Source organism: Apium graveolens, chromosome 11 (genome assembly GCF_009905375.1).
Source record: "Apium graveolens cultivar Ventura chromosome 11, ASM990537v1, whole genome shotgun sequence".
Taxonomy (NCBI): Eukaryota; Viridiplantae; Streptophyta; class Magnoliopsida; order Apiales; family Apiaceae; genus Apium; species Apium graveolens.
The window spans coordinates 61,977,188-61,999,412 of record NC_133657.1 but is presented as its reverse complement, the minus strand read 5'-3'; the positions used below and the strand labels follow the sequence as shown (position 1 = coordinate 61,999,412).

The 22,225-nt window shown below is 35.1% G+C and overlaps 1 protein-coding gene and 1 long non-coding RNA gene across 2 annotated transcripts; one reads left to right on the top strand and one right to left on the bottom strand.

Moving 5' to 3' along the window:
- Nucleotides 1–767: 767 nt before the first annotated feature.
- LOC141697333 (uncharacterized) lies at nt 768–7,169 on the bottom strand. The gene is made up of 14 exons (XM_074501638.1): nt 6,796–7,169; nt 5,680–5,814; nt 5,420–5,576; nt 5,115–5,197; nt 4,890–4,949; nt 4,573–4,785; nt 4,067–4,195; nt 3,262–3,951; nt 2,867–3,059; nt 2,570–2,763; nt 2,368–2,472; nt 2,112–2,251; nt 1,378–1,656; nt 768–1,279 (listed from the first exon to the last, which is right to left on the bottom strand). Exons 1-14 carry the CDS (start codon nt 7,027–7,029, stop codon nt 1,009–1,011), a joined length of 2,883 nt encoding a protein of 960 aa, XP_074357739.1. The 5' UTR covers nt 7,030–7,169; the 3' UTR covers nt 768–1,008.
- A 965-nt stretch (nt 7,170–8,134) lies between these two features.
- Nucleotides 8,135–9,018, top strand: LOC141698004 (uncharacterized). The gene is made up of 2 exons (XR_012564907.1): nt 8,135–8,317; nt 8,415–9,018. It is a non-coding gene; the product is annotated as an uncharacterized LOC141698004 (long non-coding RNA).
- Nucleotides 9,019–22,225: the final 13,207 nt, after the last annotated feature.

Below are 22,225 nucleotides of genomic sequence, written 5' to 3'. Positions count from 1 at the left end.
CTAAAAGCGAAATTAAAGATATTTCAAACAATCCAAACTGCACCAACATCCCTGAAAGCAACAAAATCTCAATTGACCTTATCGCATAAAAACTATTGTTAGACCAATATTCATAAACTCCAATCGCATAAACTCTGAGGTTAAAGCAACAGCATTCCAACAATTCACATACCTCGATACATGTTATTAAAATGTCGGAAGTTTAAACCCCTATAATAATCACCATCATTCCTGATTCGATGCTGACTTTTCAGATCCGCAAAAATATCAATAAAATCATTGTAACAAATCCAGTACCGAATATATCCAAACATAACAAAATACTCCTTCAGTCCCACTGAGTTTACATTGGAGGACTGAGGATCGGCACGTATTTTAAGCCTGCCGTAAAACATGATTCCCTAAAGAATTTTAAATATTTGTTTCTTTTAAATAAGAGTATAATGTTTAAATTTTTATACGGAAAAGGAAAATTTTAAAAATAAGTTATAGAACTATATTTTATAATAATTTTAAAATACATGTCTAGTATGAGAAAAAATATATAAAAAATCCAATGGGATGGAAGGAGCATAACAAAAACACCCTAAAAGGAGAAACAAGACACACAAGACACAAACACCCCAAAAATTGGATTTTATTGAATGAAAATCAAGTAAATGGAAAGAAAAATAAAGGGGTTGAGCTTCCCCGTCGCAGAAAAACTAGGGAAGGGAAGCCCATGAAGTCAACTACCTTGATAAAGGACGAAAAAAGAGGGAGGCCACTAGGAAAAATACAATTTTTTTTATTTTAAGAATTGTTAAACAAGCAAAAGTACATAAATATTTTGAACTGCTTTCCTGCACCGAAAAACAACGGACAGTACCGTGAAAGTCTCATGAGAAACTTGTATATTCAGTATTTCAGGTATTCAACTTTACCTACTACTACATAATAGCTCATTTCACACTGGATATAAGCATGCAATTGTCTGGAAAGAAAGGTCCTAACAAATGGAGTCGGGCCTCATCTTCTTCGTTTTTTGCCTTTGCCCTTACCTAGTTGCCCAGATTTGAATGCATGTTCTTGTTCTTGGAGGAAAGCTCTTGCTTTACCATACTTCTCAGCTCTTTCCTCCTCAAGTCTCATCTTTTCTTTATCCTTCACTTCGGCCAAGAAATAATTATCTTTTCTCAATTCACGAGCTGCTCCTTTCGCTTCACGATTTAGAAGTTTCCGCAATTTTTTGCCCTCAGCTCGTTCACGATCTGGGTCGTAGTCTCTACCTTTAACAAAACTACAGGATAGAGAATACATATTAACAATAAGTTCTCACAACTCAATAGACGATGCAATTGGTATTTAAGAAAGACTGTTTAACAAAAGGCTCATTACTTCTCTTCAAACTTCGGATTTAGTAACTTTATGGGCACTGGCTTTTGCTTCCGCATTTCTAGATGTCGACGCAAGGTCTGATGCTCATCGGCCTTCTTTTCTATAAGCTCAGCAACATCTTGGAGTTTAGTTTGTAGTTCACTAGGCACGTGCACTTGCCCTGCCAGTTTATGCAAAACTTTTGAAAGTGGCAGGAATATTTCAGGGAAGGAGTTAAATCCTTCATAAACATTAATATATCCGCGCAGAGTTTCAATTACTGCTACAAGTATGCTCGCCCTGCAGAATAATTTATAGAAACCTTAGAGCATTCTCAAAACAAACAGTTCCAGAAAATTGCAGCTGATCAAAAATTAGCATGTCAACAAAATTAACTATGTTGATACAGTAACACTTTATTAAGTGGATCGTGACTCTTTTCGTTTTATTCGTTTCAACTTATATCGGATGACTCTTTTCTTTTTATTAGTAAATAAGTCGGATGATCAGCGGTAGACAGCATCCAACTTAAGCACAAGCTTTCCACCTGTAATCGCTAATGAATTGCAAGTAGTCGCATGCTACGTATTTGAAAGAAGATACAAAATGAAAAACTTTAAAAATAACCAACTTCTACACCGATTATCACTTGTGCCATTAAGAATAAGTTATGCAACCAAGCCTACAACACAAGACTTGCACTGAAATTATAAACAAATCAGTCGTAACTACATATAATATTACTAGATACTAACCGAAATTCATCAGAAGAGAAATAAGGGGAATCCTCAGGAAAATCCATTATTGAAAGGAAATCCAAAGGACGAATCTCGTTTAAAGAGCCTAGTATGCAAAGCAACGGCTTGGGTGCCTTAAGTTCCATCAGATGATACAACTGCAACAATATAAACTTGTCAGCTATCCTTGCTTAACTAAAGAACTGACCTTTGAGTAGTATTCATCTTACTTGACCACTGACAAAAAAGTAAACAAAATTACACTAGTGCAAACCTGAGAATCAGGGTATGCTCCAGATTTTTCATCGAGTGCTGATACAAGTAATGTTTGTATAAAAATGATGGCCTCAGGACAGAACTTCTGAGACTGTTTTGTGACCTGCAGGATAAGTTATACCTTTGATCATTAGCACTCAATTTGATAAACATGTCAACTGGAGGAGTTGCAAAGATAGAACTGGCTAAGGTGCACTTACAGAAAGAACCATCGAGCACAAAAAGGATCCAATAGCCATATCCCGGCCAGAAACAATTGGGCAACGCATTAAATATTCACACATCAATAATATTGCTGGAGTCATAACGACATGCCTAAAATCGGAGCATGGAAATATCATTGACCACAGCCTCAAAAGAAATAAAGTCTTCAAAGATGGCCAGCAAAGTCTCCCTGCAGAATAAAATAATGCCACATATTACACAACTAGCTAGGCAAAGGAAAGGTCCCACGGCTGCAGAGTACGGAAATATTTCTGAATATCAATTGGGCAGACCTGATTCCTTTATATCCTCAACAAACTGTGTCCGTGTTCTAAGTAGCCTCTGACGAGCGCATATGGCTGAAAAGTAAGGGATTTCCGTGCTCATCTTCATTAATGGCTCGACAAGCAAATTTAGGAGTTTATAGTTTAATGGTTTAGTGTTTGCCGTGACAGAGAAATACTGCAATAATACACCATAAAAGACCTGGCAGCAAATTGGCAGATTAGTTCACGTCAAGAGTAAAAATGTTGCACATGAATTTGCACATACTAAAAGAGAAGTTCAGATATTGAGATTAACTAAAAGAACAAGATCTCTGCTCTCTCACATTCCTTGACAAATATCACACAATGGAACATAAAATCTACGAATCAGTAAAATCAAAAGAAAAAATAAAAGCACATACTTGCATCTTTTTTCGGTTTTCTGCTGCAACAGATATTGCATTGAATGTACGAATTCTCCTGATAGCTTCAACAATCTGACTTTCAGACCGATCTTTAAGAAGTAAAGATAATTCCTCTAAACTTTTTGGAGCTTCAATTGTATATGGAAGGTCTTCTACTTGATTAGAAGGCTGCTTGGAAACTGCTTTTATGTTAACAGAATCTGACAGAATCTTCTCCTTTTGCTTGACTGCTTTTGACTTTTTGAGGCCTTCCAATACATGGTCCTCTTCATCATCCTCATCCTCGACACTATTTTCGTCATCTCCTGTTCTGCCACCTTCAACTTCCAAATCTGCATCAAACTTGTCATCATCACTTTGTTCCCAATCCTTTAAAGATAAAGTCTTTTTGCAATCTTCATCACTGTCATTGTCATCATCATCACCAGACTCTTCATCATCTCCACCACTCTCTGAGCCCTCAGAAGAGGTACCTTCTTCACTCTCAACTTCATCCGCATGTTTTTCCAACATATCATTAATCCAGCCCAATTTAGTATTTGTTTCGTCATCAGCAGTAAATGAATCACCAAGATCATCTCCAGAAATAGATGTTAACTTCCTCCTACAGGCATCTTCATTTCTGGAACCATCAACATCCTCGTCACTCGAATCATCAGCAGTATGCATTCGCTTCTGACGTTCTTCCTATAATAATGGGTCATTAAACATGTTAAAATAGCAAAGCACGCATAAAATTATAGAAGTCATTTGGCCACATGAAAATACAAATGATGACGCTATATTTTAGAAATAGTTAAACCTCTAATTCTTCAAGTCTTTCTTTCTCCTCCTGTGCAATTTCTTCAGGAGTCTTCGTCCTGTTTGATGGGCGAGCACGCCTATCAAGTACCATCTCATTCACAAGTTTGTCATAAGAGTCAGGCTTTTCCTGGAAGAAGAATGTGAAGGCGAATGTCAAACACAACAGACATAAGTAACAACACACATTTAATCCTTACAGTTGGAAATTACACCATGAAGTTCAGCATAAATAACCTGTTGAAATGTACTACAAGTGTTGGTATGTTATACTTTTGTTAAGCTTAGAAAAAAAAATCAAGAAACAAAAACTTTAATATTTAAAGTGATAGTACATTTAAACACCAAACCTATTTTAACACTATAAAAAAAAGGTACTCACAATTGTATATGACAAAAAAGCATCCAAACAGTAGAACAGAAAGGTAAATTTTCATTTAGACTTCAATGCTGTAAATGTAGAATGCATACATATAAACAAAAAGGACTAACAAGGATGTTTTCTACCTGTTGAAGAGAAACTGTGTTTGGAATGGAAGGTACTACATCAATCTTTCCATTATTGTCTGAAGTGCTCTTGTTCACTAGAGCCTTTAAAGCATTTATTTTGGTTGGGTCTGTTAAAGCTAACAATGCCTCCGAGTTTACCAAAGATGTGAAGTTGTTGTCTAATTGTTCAAGGAACTCTACATTTTCTTCTTTATCCTTTGCTTTTTGTGCCTGGTAGGATATGAAGAGAAAATCACATGAAACTTATCAATAAACAAAATGAAACACTCTGGTCAACAAGGCAGAACTAAAATTGTCAACATGGTTATTATCACCTTGAAATATTTACTCTTGGAGATCAACTCGTCCATGACTTCCTTCTTTGTTTTCCTCCTCTGCAACACGAAGATTATCAGATAAATAAAATATGGTTCGTAAACCACATGAATAGATGTCATATCATGTAATCACTTTCACTGCTCCGTCAGGCTCTTGATTATAACTAGAAAAGACATTCCAGCTGGAAACAATAAAACAAGTTATAACAGAATCCAACTCACATTTTCTTCTACTTCCACCAGACCTGTTTCTGAACTACCCTGACCACCATGACCAGTAAGATGCTTTAAGATGGTTGATCGCTCTGTACAAAAGATCAAGCAGCCAAGATGAGGTCTCATGGAGGAAGGAGATATCGAGATAAGTAATCACAACAAAACAAATGCAGTGTGTTAATTAATGAATTGACCAGGCTATACATGTTATGCTGAAAGAATTGAATTTGCTAAAAATACAAAATTTGGAAACTTAAGCATAATAAACATATAAGTGTTAAAAAATTCTATATTATAAGTAAAGAAAATACTTTCGCTCTCTCCAAGTTCCTTATCTTCGTCATCTTCAACTGGTACATCATCCTCAAAATCATCCTTCTCATGATATGAGCCTAAACCCGACTCCTCAAACTCATCCTCATCTTCCCCATCAGACAGGTTATATTTGCTCTTCTTGCCAAGTTTCAACTACCAAAAAAAACACATAAATTTAAACAAAATGGCAAAAATACTAAGATATTCAAGTCAGTTAATAAACTTAAGAACGAACAAACATCACGCAAAAGAGTACCTGACGTTCACGTTGTGACCTCATAATGGCCTTATCAAATTCAGGAAGCCCCTCAGTTTGCTCTCCTATTCGCTTATCCACAAACACAGAGGACTTCCCACTCTGCTCATAATCTTTTAGCAATGTCTTGGTTCTCTGCAATCCAATTCATCATACTAATTACAATAAAACCCCGATAGACGAACATTCTCATTCCAGCTGCCAACATAATAGTGACATTGCATTTTCAGCCTCATTAACTAAAGAAAACTTATACTCCCTCTGTCCCTTTAGGATGTATACACTGGGGGACGGGGACTTGACACGCATTTTAACGCTCGTTTAAAACATAGTTTCATTAATTATTTTAATTATTTTTTTCCTTTTAAATAAAAATTTGATGTTTAAAGTTTAATTCAGAGAAAGAAAATTTTAAAAATAAATTATGGAAGTATACTTCATATTCACCTTAAAATGCGTGTCGAACACTTGAAAAAAAACTGTATAGAAATGAATGGGACCGAGGTAGTTTACTTATATAAAGAAGAATACGTAGGCGTTTAGGTGGCGACTCTTAAATCGTCTCATTGTAATTTTCTAATTTTCTCAATTTTTGAGTTAATAAATATCAAAAACTACAGTTACCTTATATTCTTATAAATACATTATCATTGTTCGTAATATTCTCCTAGAGTATAAATACCGGGACCTTGCAATATTTGATTAATCACAATTCTATATATTCAGTTTACTATAGAAGTTCCCAAAGATGAACATTCTCATTCCCGCTGCCAACATATTAGGGACAGTGCATTATCAGCCTCCTTAACTAAACAAAATTTTCCGGTCTCAAACGTACTCATTTATCAAGCTTTTGCTCTGTTAACTTTGAATTTACACAGTTTCCACAATATCCTCGTCCCCGCAGTTCAATCCACATATACCAATTTGAACAATCCCATCCACACCCTTCAAGTCTTATTAACATATCCACGCAAAAATAGCAACTAATACTACTACAAAAAAAACGAAGTTGAAAATTCCAATTTACACCCACAACTAAACTACATTGTAATGAAAAACATACTTGAATTACTAAATGAAGAATGTAAATAAGAGGGGGAGAAAAGAAATGACCTTTTGAATAGCGAGAGAGCGAGCGAGACCGAGACGACGTTCCTCGCCTTTCCTCTTCTTACCCAAGACATCAAATTTACGACGAGACCAAATGGTTTCAAATGGGTTTAATTTAGTAGGTTTCACTTTCTTCATAGCAACTGAGCCTGGTTGTAACTTACTGTTTTTCTTCTTCTTCTTCTTAGAATCATCGTCTTTGCGATTCGAATTACTGGGTTTTAGTATCTTCACCATTGTTCAAACTCTCTCTCTCTCTCTCGTTGTCTGAGAAAATTAGGGTTTAGGGTTTTAGAGATTAGGAGAGAATGGAGAAGAGTGTGACTTGGGCCGGGTTATACTTTACCATGTACGATATTGGGCTACCAAAAGAGATTGTCAATTAAATTTTATTCTTCAATTCATATACAGTATAAACCTATTCAAACAACCGAATCATGAATTCTCTAAATTTTCTATTAAATCAATCTGTAAACTTTTTTTAAGAGAAAACTAGATTACTAAACCTATTTACTTGCGGTCATTGTTTTTCTTTATCAGTTTTGTAAATATGGGGAATATTACTTAGTTGATTGAACTACCGATTTAGCATAAATCTAAGATCGAGAATTAATCGGAAAAATTAATCGAAATAAAAATTCAATACATTTTAATATAAAAATATTATTTAATATATTATTATGATTATATTAGTTATTTATTATTCCCTCCATCTCATATTACGTTTCCCATTTTGATTTTTTACACTATTCATGATAAGCGATTGACTACTAATTTACGTTTAATCCATAAGATCAAATATATTCATGAGTGATCTTGTTGGATTCGTATTTATGATTACTTTAATACGATGAATTTTTTATATTTAATACTAATACAAAATTAAAGATATTTATAATTAAAAGTGTGCATTAGCGAACGTGTCCAACACAAATAAGAAACGTTTCTAGGGACAGAGGGAGTAACAAATATATTTTTTATATCATAAGTTCTATAATTATTCAGATGATCATAGCTAATATTTAAAATTTGATAAATTGTCATATAACACGGACAAATAAAAACTTATAAAGCTTAATATAATTTCAAAAATCGAATCAGCCGGGTACGTTATAAAAAATTAATCAGAGATTAATTAATTAAATTGGATATTTTTAGAATACTGATTTCCATACGTTATATATACATATATCTATATTATAAAACTTGTCATGTGTTTACTATGTAAATTACCCTCATGTCCCTCCGTATATTCACATATTTACGTCCACTTGCCATTTAACTTTCTACGTATACTCTCATTTAACTACAGCCATAGATTTCATTGTAAAGGTCTGTATTTTGCTGTAAAACTTCTTTCAGAAGCTTAGAAACTTATGTACTTCCTCTTTCTCCAAATACATATCATACAATGGCTTTTCAGTTTGAATTCAAATCACAGGCTCCTCTCTCTCTACTCTCTCTATCTTTCTCCCTTTCTGTACCAAATTTGAATTTCAAATTCTTGCCATTTTTCGGTTTCTATGTATGTTACTCAAATTCATTCACTCATTTTCATTTCGTTTCTTTTTTTTAATTTTCTCTTTATTATTTTGCATCTCTCATTTATTTTTCTTTTTCAGTTTTTGCAGGTCCAACTTTGCAGATCTAATATTAAGTTTATGAACTATGTTATCTAGCATCTTCGTGATTTTTAAACTCTCTCATTCATTTTTCTTTTGATTGCAGGTTCGTTTGTACAGATTAAACATAATATATTTAATGTTGTGATTGTCACAAGTGATTTCAAGGTTGTACAATTTCTTTTAATTTTTTTATGGACTATTACTAGAGTAATGTTATTTTTCAGTGTTTGTGTTATTGTTTTGGAGTTTGTATTGATAGTTATGTGTTAGATATAATTGATGATATCAGGATATAAACTATCAGGATTTAATATAGGACTTACTGAAGGTGACGTCATGATGATCAGCAGTTGATGTCATCACACCTTAGTCACTTCACTAGATATTCGAGAAGGAAAAGGATTGCAGAATTTGAGGCCGTGAAGAATTTTATTCAGAAGCAATCATACATGGATATGTATTAGGTTTCCTTATTTTAATAGAATAAGATTCCTTATTGATTGTGTAACTGTGCACTATATAAGCACATATTAGGTTTACTCTTTAAGGGTTGCGAAAATGAATTGTAATATCTTTCAGATAACCTAGCAGCTTTCAAGGATATTTGTTCATCCTTTGAGAGAGTACTTTTATAATCAGTTTTTATCTGTTAATATAAAAATTGTTGATCTATTAAAGTCTTATCGAATTATTTGCATAAACTGTATTCACCTCCCCCCCTCTATAGTTCATTACGGACCTAACGATTGGTATCAGAGCTTGTTGTTAACATACAAACATTTTAAGATCCAGAAATCAATCTTTAATGGCAGACAAAGAAGCTCCACATAATCCACCACCACCACTCCTAGCCACACCACGGATTAGCAATAATATGAGTAGGTATGAAGCTATTAAGGTTCCAATCCTAAAGATACATGAATATCCAATCTGGAAGGTTAGGATGGTCATGTGCTTGAAAGCGATATATCTTGAATATCTAAGCAGGATTTATGATGGTTCTCATAGACCAATGAAGGTAGTTGTTGTTGCAGGAGAAGAAGAAAAGATGGTTGATAAGGACAATAAGGACTATACTCCTGAAGATATTTCATCTATTATGAAAGATGCAAAAGTAAGACATATCTTGCATAGCAGTCTTGATAGTGTTGTGTCCAATAGGGTTATTGGATGTAAAACAGTAAAGGATATTTGGGATGCTTACCACTGCTATCAAGAAGAATAGGAGGACATTACTTATTTAAGAATATGAGCACTTTGACTCAAGAAACAATGAGTCCTTAACTGAGATCTATGGCAAATGCTGATACTGAGGTTGACAATGCTGAATTAAAGGTACCTCATACCACCCTTGCTTGTAATACTGATGATATCCATGAATTAAGATGTTTCTTAAATCTCTGCATGTTAGTTATAGGGATTAAACCCTAGAGAATAATATAATCAAGAGTGAAAACTCTGAGTTAAAGAAAAGGAATTATCACCTAGAAATTGAGTTACTTTCCATGCTGGAAATTCAAAAAGAAAGAGATTATGTTGTTTATGTTAAAGAGAAACTGTTAGAAAAGCATGCTTATCTAGAAAAGGAGTTAGCTAAAGAAGCAGAGGTTATTAAGCTTTGGACTAACTCATGAAAAATAACTTAGGTAATTTTAGAGAATGGCTGTTGGGGATCAGGATTAGGATATAAAAGTAGATCTAATTCTGATAAGAAAATTGGAAAAGAAACTGAGAAAACTAAACCAGTAAATACTGATACTAAGGTAAAACTGAACAAGGTTCAGTTGAAGCCTATTAAGTTTAATTCAAGTGATGATGCTGTTAAGTCAATTTATGAGGAAAGTTCAACCTCATCACCTAAATCAAACTTAAATACTAAAAAGAGTGAACAAGTTCACATAAGATCAGTAAATATTGGTTTAGTGACTCAGAAACAGCTTAAGCAAAAACTGAATGAGCTATACATGAAAGACAATGAGAAAAGGCCTAGGAAAAATAGGAATGGTAAAGTAGGTGTTAATAAGAATGGTAATTATGTAACTGCTCCCAATGCACCTAGAAAGACATGCTTGAACTGTGGTAGTACTAATCATCTTGCTAATTCTTGCAGGAGGAATAAAGAGATAAATATTGTTCCTCCCAAATCAGAGTTTAGGAATAGAACAGTTAGATATAAATCACAGCATCCTTGTTTCCATTGTGGTAGTGTCACCGTTTATATTATGATGATTATAAACTGACACCCTCTTTAAATAAAGCAAAATCTATTTATGTATATGTAAATACTGATAGTAAAAATGTTAACATAGACTCTGATATGAAGTCTTATGCTTCATATGTTAACAAACTTAAAAAGGCCAAAGGATCCAAGCAAGTTTGGGTTCTTAAAAACACTAACTTATTTAAATACTGATTGTAGGGTAACAGGAGAAACTCTCTAATCTTGGACAGTGGATGCTCAGGACACATGACTGGTTATAAATCCATGCTATCAAAGTTTAAGGAGAAAGCTGACACAAGTGTTTCTCATGGAGATGGTAACTTAGGAAAAATATTGGGATATGGCAAAATCAAAATTGGGAATATCATCATTGAAAACGTAGCTCTGATTGCAGGACTCAAGCATAATTTGATCAGTGTGAGTCAGATTTTTGACAGAGGTTACCATGTGAACTTTTATGAGGAATATTGTGAAATTTTCAGTAAGTCTGATGGCAAGATTGCAATGACTCATGAAAGTCGTGGTAGTTTATATAAAGCCAGGGTCTCCACAAATATTGATGGATCAGAAGTTTTTCTACTTAGTAGAGCACCTGTGGAAGACAGCTGGAACTGGCATAAAAGACTTTCTCATCTCAATTCCAACAACATCAATGAACTTGTGAGGAAAGATCTTGTAAAAGGATTTCCCAATGCAGTATTTACTCCTAATGGCTTATGTGACTCATGCCAGAAAGTCAAGTAGAGGAAAAATTGTTTCAAGAGTAAAACTGAATTCCTCAAATTCTTATGGGTCAAATACTGATAGTACTGGGAATATTGATTCAGGGGGAGCATCAGGACATGATAGTGGTACAAGTCAAAAAAATAATAGAGAGTTCATGGATCAAGGGGAGGTTCTTCTTTAAGGAGTCAACTTCCATCTGCAAGAAAATGGTCTAAGTCACATACACCTAACTTAATCATTGGAAATTCTGATAGTGGTGTAAGAACCAGAAAAGCCACTCAAAATGAATGTCTCTATCATTCTTTTCTATCTCAAATTGAACCAAAGAAAGTGGAAGAAACTCTTCAAGATGCTGACTGGATTACAGCAATGCAAGAGGAGCTTAATGAATTTGAAAGGAACAAAGTCTAGATTCTTGTGCCAAGACCAAAGAACAAATCAGAGTGTGGTATCTTCTTGATGTATCAGGTTTTGTTAAACTTTGATAAGTATATGAAACTCTGATGCCATGTATACATGCTTAATATTTCATGATTAATAAATCCTGATATTGTATGCATGTTAAACTCTGATTGTGTGATTAAATACTGATAATGGTCAAACATCGGTTGAAAATTCTATTATGATAATGTTTTGAATTTATTTAAAATAAATATTTAATTAGTATTTTAAATAAACAGTGAGTTAGTGGGTAAGTAATTATTAATTGCTTACTTGTGGTAACTAATGACGTGCATATCTGTAAAAATGATTGAATATCTGTTTCATATTGGGAATAGGAGTTTAGTAAAGAGACTTTGCTTTTTTCCTAGATACTCGAAAGATCATGCACGTGGTAGTAATTATTACACGGTTAACAAAGAGTCTCTCCTGCTTCTCCTTTCTCATCTATATAAACAAACAACACTTCTCACAAATAAAATCACTATTCCTTTCTCTTAACACCTAAGCTTTAAATCCAAAATTCAAATTCCTCTTCATTCCAATGGCTCACTTTTGTACTTGAAGGCATGGAGTATATGTTCCGGTCCTCAATCCTGTAGAAGGAAGACTCTATTTCAACCCTTTTCGACTAAGGGTTCTTGTTGATGGTTAAATTTTCCACCCGATGAAAATTCTGAGGTCATTTTTTTATCGTCTCTGCTCGGATGATCAGCTTGAGTTGCACTTCTTCACAATGGAAGTCCAGTTTGAAGAGGATCGACTGGATGAAAAGGCAGAGCAGCAACGCTTGGTGGCTCCAGAGCTGCAAGAGAATTTAATATCTCTTGCAGTCTCTGTGTCTCGCATCTTCCATCGCCGGGCGATGCAGAAGGAGCAGGATGCAAAGATGATGAAGACTGAGTAGATTCTAGCCTTTAGGAGTTAGGATTATTTGATAGTTATATTTTGTACTCATTTTCCATCACCAATGAAAATATGTTGATTATTATCTCTTAAAAGTGCGATGCATGTTAATTGTTCTTTTACTCTTAAGTGCTTTACTACTTGTGATTGTTCATCTTCTATTTTGCCATGCATGTTCAAATTATGAATATTTCAATAATGCATGTGAAACTAATTTCTACTTGAGTTCATATGATAACTGAAGAACAAATATAAAAATATCAAGGAGCAACTGATGCCAAAGAATTAATTGATAAAAGATGTAATGTTAATCTCATGAGTATTATGATTCTTGGGTGTTTTTGTCTAACAAAATGCCTAAACAAATAAATTTTTCAAAATTCTGACACTATGGAACAGGGTACATCCAACCCTTTTCCTGACCACTGTGTTCGTTTATCTTTCCTTGAATCAAAATATTTTATCACCTCTGATTCATCCCAAAAAGACTCAGTTGAAAAATCAAAACAACAGCCAAGAATTGAAGCAACACAAGTTCCTCATTCTTCTACACCTCCAGAATCTGTTAGGAGGAAACTTGTGCTTGTTGGACCGTAATCAAATTCACATGAGAACAATTCTACCTTATCTTCAAAATTTCTAAACCTTTCATCTGATTCATCTCCAAGACCGGGTGTTCTACCAACTGAGGAGGGCACAACTATTGATGATGTTGAAAATACCAGAAATTCTGATGTTGGTACAAGCCCAAGGCCAAAGAAAAAGAAGCTGGTTAAAGCATACTACAATCATAACTTGCTCAAGATCAAACAGGAAATTGCTGAGGAGATACAGGGGGCATTTACACCAAATTCTGATTTTCAATCAAATCATGATGCACCTGTGAATTTTCTGATTCTCCTGTGAAGCAGCAAAGCAAGAGAGCAAGAAAAATATCTCATGAGCAAGTTGAAGAGAGTGTTAAGAGGCTATAAATGAAAGGTCTTTTACCTGGATCAAGCACACAAGAACCTGTATCTCAAAGGGATACAACAGATATTAAAGAACAAGAGCCTCTTAGGCTCCATTTGGGAGTGTTGTTGGAAATTGTTATGTTGTGTGAAAAAGTGCCGGTGGAAAAAGTGTTGTCAGGAAAATTAGATGACTGTTTGGTATTTTTTTAATTTATGCATATTTTGATATATAATATATAAAAATAATGTTTTTGAGAAGGTTTGATGGTGAAACTGATAGCTACTTCCTGCAAAAGCTGAAAATAGCTTTTTACAAAAGCATGGGAGGACATGTTTTTGCTAACAGCAGCTTTTAGATCAAAAGCGCTTTTCCAGACATCAGCTTTTAGAATTTACCAAACACATTTCTGATAGTTTTTCAGCAAAAAGCTGTTATAGTTGTCTGCAACAGCAATACCAACGGAGCCTTAATGAAAAGTCCATTCAATAAATGGCATGATGAAGAAACTTCCAGAATTCATGCAGAACTCTCTAAGATCAAGGACTTCTGTAGGCAATTTGATCCTGAAAGATTCAGTCAGACAACTGCTTTTCAAGAAGAGATTGCTGAGGAGTTCAATACTGAAATTATGGAGAAGATTACACAAGAACATGGGTGTCAAAGTCATCCAGCAACTCCTGATTCTCCAGCCACACAAGAACCAATACATCAAAGTTACAATGTAGGCTTCACTCCTGCTGCAGTGACACTGGTAATAGATGTTTAAAGCAGAAGTCATCCATCACCACCATCTGTATCTTACCAGTCCCTCCACTGAATGTCTGCAAAGAAGCTGAATCTTCAAATTCACAAGTTATAAATACTTATTTCACTTTATCCGTATTTACTTTAAATACTGATTTTGTCTTATCAACATTTATTATGCATGTTATAAATCATGTTGGATGTTGGTATGATTATATCTAGACCTTATTTAAGGACTACCTATAGCTGTATGACCACATATCACCTTTCTTTAGCCACCTCTTATTTTTGTAGGATAAATTATTTGAGCCTTTAATGTGAGAATGAGAGAAAATATTTAGAGAAAGATAGAATTTAAGAGAGGCATGATCCTTCTTGGCAGAAAGAGAGGTAGATGAGAGTCAGGATTTAGTAATCCTTGTGAGGAAACTCTAACTATTGAAAGTTATGAGCTAAGTGGTGCGAGGAGTAGTGAGACTACTTTAAAAGAACATATAGATTAAGTGTTACTTGTTATATTTTGCAGGTGCACAAAGTACAAAAGAAACAGCTGCTAAACAACAACGTGTTGACCCTCGGTTAAACTCTGATGTACCAAATATTGATAATCTCCCTGCAGGTCTAATACTAATACTTTCCTGCAGCCACTCATTCTACTATTCCATCACCTGAAATTCTCCATGTTGTTGCTAAAGATGTAGTAGCACAATAGTCCATTCATAAAGATTTATTGACTACAGGGTCACCATATCACTCTATAGGTACTGAGGTTCTGGAAATAAATCATGAAGCTCCAGTTCATCTGTCTACAATTATTGAAGATATGAAATTAAATGCTAATGGTGTGGAAGTTTCCAAAGTAGCTGGATCTCATACAACTCCAATTTCTGATTCTATCTTAAATGTTGAAGCTGGAGATGAAGTTCAGCAGATAGTTCAAGATCCAGTTGTTGCTGAAGGATCTGTCCATGAGACAGAATCTAATGATGGTGAAGAAGCTGGTACTTCAAATGCTCTTATAGATCCTGGGGATGATCTATTCTTCCCTGAAGATATGCCTAAACATGTGAGGCAACAAATGCTGAAAAAGTTATATGCTAAAAAGAAACAGGATTTCTTTGATGAAGTCTGGAACAACAAATGGAAGGATATTGAATATCCTGTTTCAAAGAATTATGTTGTTACTCATCTGGATACAGCTGAGAAGACCATTCAGAATCCTGATATGCTCAATCATCTGAAAGCATCCACTCTTCTGGTCAGATCTCTGCATACTGCTCAGAAAGCCACCACTTCTCAAATTAATTAAATCAAATAATCTTTACTGGCTACAAAGCTGACTACTCATTAGGAAATACAGAAACAGCTTGGACCAATACTTGAAAGATAGACAAAGATTGAAGCCAATCAAGCTAGAATGGAAGCTAAATAAGAGCAAATGTCTGGACAACTTGATGAAGTTCAAAATTCAATGGAGCTGATTCTTTCTCTACTGCTTGGTGATGATGCTAAAAAGGGGAAGAAGATTGCTATCTAAATGCAAATAGCTGACTTTGAAAGAGGTTGATGACACAAATCCTGATGGTGGAGATAAGGGAGGAAGGAAGGAGATTGTGAAAAAAAGAGGAGAAGATCTAGTTGGGACCAGTGGTTCATCAAAAGCCACTAGAACTCAATCTATATAAGGTGGATGAAGTAGGAAAAGTGAAAGGATAATTCAACAATCAAAGGAACTGACTGTGACTACAACTACTCAACAAACTCTGAAAGTCACAACTGCTAATGATGATGAAGGCATTCTGGAGATAGAAGGTGGTGCAGAAACAAGTCAGTATCTTCAAATTCTGAAAGTAAAAGGCAAAAAGACAACTCTGCTCTACAAGGACCCAAAGATTCAAGCATTTGATTCTGAGGTGAGTAGAAGAATCTTTGAGAAAGAAAATTATGGAGCTAATCTAGAACAGCTTAGGCAAATGGAGGAAGAATTTAAATCTATGAAAGATAACAAATACTGATGATGTTATCTCTCAAGATCCTTATAAAGATAATTCTTCTAACAGACCAACCAAAATGGGTAGTCATAAGGGAGGTAAGTCAAGAAGTTGCTGAAAGATCTCTGATGTCTCAAGAAATCTTAAATGCTGATAGGAGTCATAAGGGGAAGGAGAAGATAGGAGAGAAGTGTAAGCCTCACAAATATTGATAGATCCAGTTTATACATTTGCTCAATCCTTTGATACTAAAGAAAGAGTTAAAGAAGAAGTCAGTCAAGCTCATCAAAGAAAAAATATTCATGGAGCTGACTGGGCTGAAAAACTGAAGTTAACCTCTGATATTGCTCAAGTTAATGAAGAAGCAAAAGTTGTTGTTCAACCAATCACAACCTTTGATACTACTCATGTTTTTGATTCTTCAAACTCAATTCAAGCTAAGTTAATAAATCCTGATTCTGATAACATAAACCCTGATAAGCCAGAACTTACTTTTGAAGAAATAGGAAGTTACTATGGGGAAGCAAGAAACCCACACCTAGAAGAGATTCCTCTGAAACATTAAAGAATATTTACAGTGGGAGTTCTCAAGCTAGAAAACCTGGAATCACAAGTGGTCTGGGAAGGTTAAATGTTGATCCATCTGTAGGTGATGCTTTAATTCTAAGAAAGAATGCTAATCTGACAGAAATTGGAGACAATGTGATGCTTGAAGACTTGTAGAAGATTATATCAGTTCAAATTGTTATTGATCTTGTTGGAGAAAAAATGATCTATTTCCGGAGTCTGGGAGAAGATTAAGGTTGACTCAAGAACAGTTGAGAGATAAATCATGGCAGGAATTAGAACTTATTACTACAATTCTCAAGGTAACTGTTAGGTCACACACACACTGTAGAGGGGGTGAATACAGTGTATAGTACACTCAAATCGAACTTTAAGAACTTAAGTAACAGAAAACAAACTTTATTGAAACAATAAACTCTGTTACAATATGGAACTGTTACCTCTCAGTGATGAACAAATATCACGAGAGCTGCTAGGGTTACAATGAATAATCTTCTCTAATAACGATAACACTTATAGTGTAAACCCTATGTCTGTGTTTATATACTACACAGTTACAAGATAATCGCTAATTGATATGGAATATAATTCTGCTTCCTAAAATATATCAATCAGATATCTTTTCTTCCAAGTATTCCATTCTTTACAGAATTCCTTCTTCATGCATATCTCTTCTTATGTTTATCTTGATCTTCTTTCCTTTAATCAGCTATTGTCCTTATTTGATCGTCCTTCAGCACTTAAGTTCTGATATCTATCTTCTGATGATTATCTCCTGATAACATAAGTACTGATATCCTTAAGTCCTGACTTCTAGTATAAGTACTGATCAACAGTTAAGTACTGATTTATCCTGTTCAAGTAAGATCTGAAAGCTAAACATAAAACATATTAGCCATGACATTATCAAATATATCTAACAATCTCCCCCAACTTGTAAATTAACATAATATACAAGTTTAACAGATATTTGATGATGTCAAAAACATTAAGTACAAATGCATGAGAATTAGACTAGATAACTACAACTTACAGTCCTTAAAGCTTTTACCAATTTCAACTTCTGATAACAACTTCAGTCTGTATAAATATCAGAATTTAAGCAGTTGTAGATCTTCGACTTGGCTTTATCATTTTCTGATCTCTCTGATGTCAGGATTTTTTCTGAGATAGTTCTTCAACAAACATTTCTCAGCATATCTGAGTTCATCAATCATTCTCCTTTTGACATCTTTAAGCTCTGCAGTATCTTCACCAGTTTGAAAGATTGCAGCTCTAAGATCATTGATCTTTGCTTTTCTCAACTCCTGATCTAGTCTTATGACATAAGCTTTGTCAGACTCTAGATTGAATTCAAGTCCCTTAATACCAAGATATATTCTGATCTGTGCAGTATTAGGCTTCATATCAACAATATCACCATTGTGATCTCTGTACTTTGGAACATATATGATGTCAGACTTAACAGAATAAAGCCTTTTCTGTCTCTGAATCTGTTCTTTTAAGTAGTTTGCAGCAGTCCCTGTTATTCTATCATCCACTTGAAGTAAGAAAAGTACATGCTCCAATTCTTCAAAATACTTCAATGGAATGGCATTTTGTCTTATATGATAAACCCTACCATCTGTCATGAAATACAACATGATGTATTCTTTCAAGTAGGTATGGTAAACCATCTGTACAGATTCCAGTTAATTCAATCTCTCAGGAGTTGCTCCAATACCTGGTTCACTCAAAGAAGTTAGATCATTGGTAGTGTTGTGTACTCTTCTTTCATCAGCACTTCCCAATCCAGTTTTATCTCTAGCTTCCTTTCCAGTAACTACTCTTGCTTCAAAACCACTTGCAGTAGTCTTCAAAGATTGAGTCTGTTTTGCTTTAGTGAATCCTGGTAGGAGTGTCTTTGATCTATTTTCTGATATCAAGTTAACTTGAGCTATGTCAGAGGTTACTTGCTTCTTCTGAATATCAGAACTTACAATTTCTTGACTCTGAACAACTTGAGCCATGTCAGAGGTTATTTTAAGAACTTTTCTTGAAGTCAGAGCAAGATCATCCTTTTCATCAGTAATTTCTTCTTCCTCAGGAGGTACATAAACCTTGATAGGTTCACCAACCTTTTCTTTACCCTTGGATCTTGGATCTATCTGTGGTTGTGATCTAGCCAATGTTACTTCAGTATGTGTCCTTTCTTTGATCACAATGTCTTTGAGTTTTAGAAGTGATTTTTTACCAGAAGCTTCAGATTTAGATGTGACTTTCTCTGATTTAATTCTGGATTCTTCTTCCTTTAAACTTTCCAAGTCCATTCCTGGATTTTCTTGAAGAAATAACTGTCTTGACATTTCCTCATCAAGATCTAGAAGTTCATCAGAACTTATCCTTTTACCAGCAGCAGAACTTATTCTTTTCCCAGTATCAGAACTTGTCCTGTGACTAGCTTGTCTTGATGTAAACCTTCTACCTTGACTATGACCGCTACCCATTCCAGAGTATCCTTGATCATCATTTCCATCATCCTTTCCTTGCAGTGTCTTGTTAGTTTTGCATTTGGACTTAATTACCTTCTCCCCCTTTTTGGCATCAGCAGGTAGTAAAAGAGAGATAAGTAATTCCACTGAGGATTGGATTTCAGTAAGTTACGATTGCTGAGAAGCTTGATTTGTCAGAATTTCATCAATCTGAGCTTGTTGTTTCTCTTGAGTTTTCTCAATATAAGCAATCCTGTCAATGGTAGGTTGAAAGAACTTTTTCTTATCAATTTTCCAAACTTGTTCCTGTTTGATAAAGTTCTCCTGAATCTTGTGTAGCTCTGCATGAGTAGTTGAATGAAGACCTTGTAGATGTTTAGCACTCAATGCAGTGACTCTAAGCTGGGTTTTAAAATCATCAGAATTTAACATTTCATCAGCTTTAGTCAAGTGCTCAGCAAGATGTTTTTCAGTTGGAACACATGAAACTGAGTTCCATTCCTTAGTCCACTCCTGACATGCAGGAGTTTCACTCCAAGGTACTGGTGCTTCCCCGGTAACAAACTTCTTTACCAGTTTAGACTTAGGAAGAGTCTATTGAAGAGTATGTCCTGAAGGACCTGCTTCATCAGCATCTACAGTTGGAGCAGCATCACCAGTATCTCCAGCATTTGCAGCATCAGAACTTAAAGAATCAGTATCTTCTGATAAGACAACAGTATGAGTAGCAATGGAGGCTTCAGCATCCTCTAATTGCTGATCTGATACTAAGTTCTGATCAACAGCCATATCCTGATGCTCACCTAAAGTCTGATCATCAGCATCTTGATGCAGAGAAGGTGTTGTTGATAACTCTGAAGTTTGAACAGCATCAGTAACAGGTGTTGTGGAAGGATTATTTGCTGTTGGAGCTTCTAAGAGAAATACTTCAGACACAACCAAGTGTTGAACATCAATATCAGCACTTATGCCTGGATCAACAAGAGACACAGATGGTGAGTTAGCCTTGTCAGATACAGCATCCTGAGATGGAGTTGATGGAGAAGAAGTGACTGGAGCAAATTCCTTGTCTTGTGAGATCAGAGATTCCTGATCCCCTTCCTTAGCTGCTTCCTCTTCATCATCTGAAACTGGCCTTTGTGCCTTCTGTTTCTTGTACTTCCTTGTTGATTTGGATTCCTTGGGAGTTTCAGGAACTGTCATTCGTCTAAGCCTCTTGAGAAGCCTAGAACCCCCAATTTCAGAATCCTTCTGAGAAATCTCTTTCTCAGCTTCAGTTATAACAGGTTCTCTAGCAGGAACCGGTTCCTCAGAATCAGATTCATCTCTCAATGCAATCCTCCTTCTCTTTTGAGGTGTTTGAGGAACATTCTTTGTCCTCTTTGGCTTGGAAGATGAAGATTTCACAGTAGGTGCTGAAGATAAAGGTTGAGCAGTCTGTGAAGTGGAGAGATAGGATTTGAGATATGTTCTGAGGGTAGGTTGAGTAGAATGAGAGGTAGGTACTGAGGTTGATGGATTTTGGGTGTTTGGAGTTGGTTGGACATCAGAGTAAACAGATCTATAAGTATCAGGATCAGCATTTACTAGGATCTGTTTTACAGACTGAGGAATCTGTAATGGTCTAACCACTTTTTTCTTAGTATCAGCATTTACCAGGTCATTAAAGTATCGTTTTGCATCCTTAAAAGGTGGGGTTTGGGTGCTGACTAAATGAGGTTCATCAGTACAATAAGTGCAAATAAGTTGACAGAATCTAGCAAAATAAACAACATCTCGATCTTCTGTCATCCTATCCCCAATAAAACCAATTAAAGCAGTTGCAAAATCAAAATGAGTTTGATTGATAATTGCATACCCGATGTGCTGACTCATAATTGGAATAGCATCAAAATTCGAACATTTGTTCCCAAAAGCTTTGGTGATGCAATCAAAGAAGAAACTCCATTCTCTTCTGATATTAGCCCGTTTCAACTGTCCAAGTTTCGTCAGACTCTTTTCATATCCCAATTCAGCCATTAACTCCCGAAGGGCTGAGTCCTCTGGAATTGAGAAAGTACAATCTTCTGGAAGATGTAAAGCCCTGCGTACTGTACTAGGAGTGGCTACAAAGGATGAATCACCCACTTGGAAGATAATACTGGGAGTTCCACGTTGACCACCATCATCAAAAAGTCCAGTCCTCCAAAACCTCAGAACTTGTTGGCTTGAAAAGAATTCAGGCTGTGTTAATGCATACCCAACCTCACTATGTGCAAGAAGATCTTGCACAAAGTGCAATTCAGATGGAGCTTCAGTGTGATCAAGAACCATTTGTCTAGTTTCAAGGAAAAACCGTTCCATTTATCAAGAGAAACAGTTTTAATTCAAAATTTAAACCGTTATCACTGATTGAATTATTTTTCACTGCATCATTAATATTCTGAAAATATATCACATGAAAATGACCAAGATAAATTAGATAAGTAAGTGCTGAAAACGAATCAGAACTTAATATAAAACAAAATTTATATGGTCATCAGAATATCAATCAGGATTTATCAACACAAGATAAAATAACTCAGAGACAAAATCTTGAAGTAAAAACAACTTTCATTAATATATCAAGACAATACATTTATGAAATGGAAATTACATCAATACTTATACAAGATTTTCCCTAAGCTTCTAAACCGAACATCAACAGCCTTAGTCCTAGCTAAGAAGCCTGACAAAGCTGATGATGAAGAAAAACAGGAAGAAGACAAGATTAAATCATTTCTTCTTCTTCCTACTCTCGACAAACAG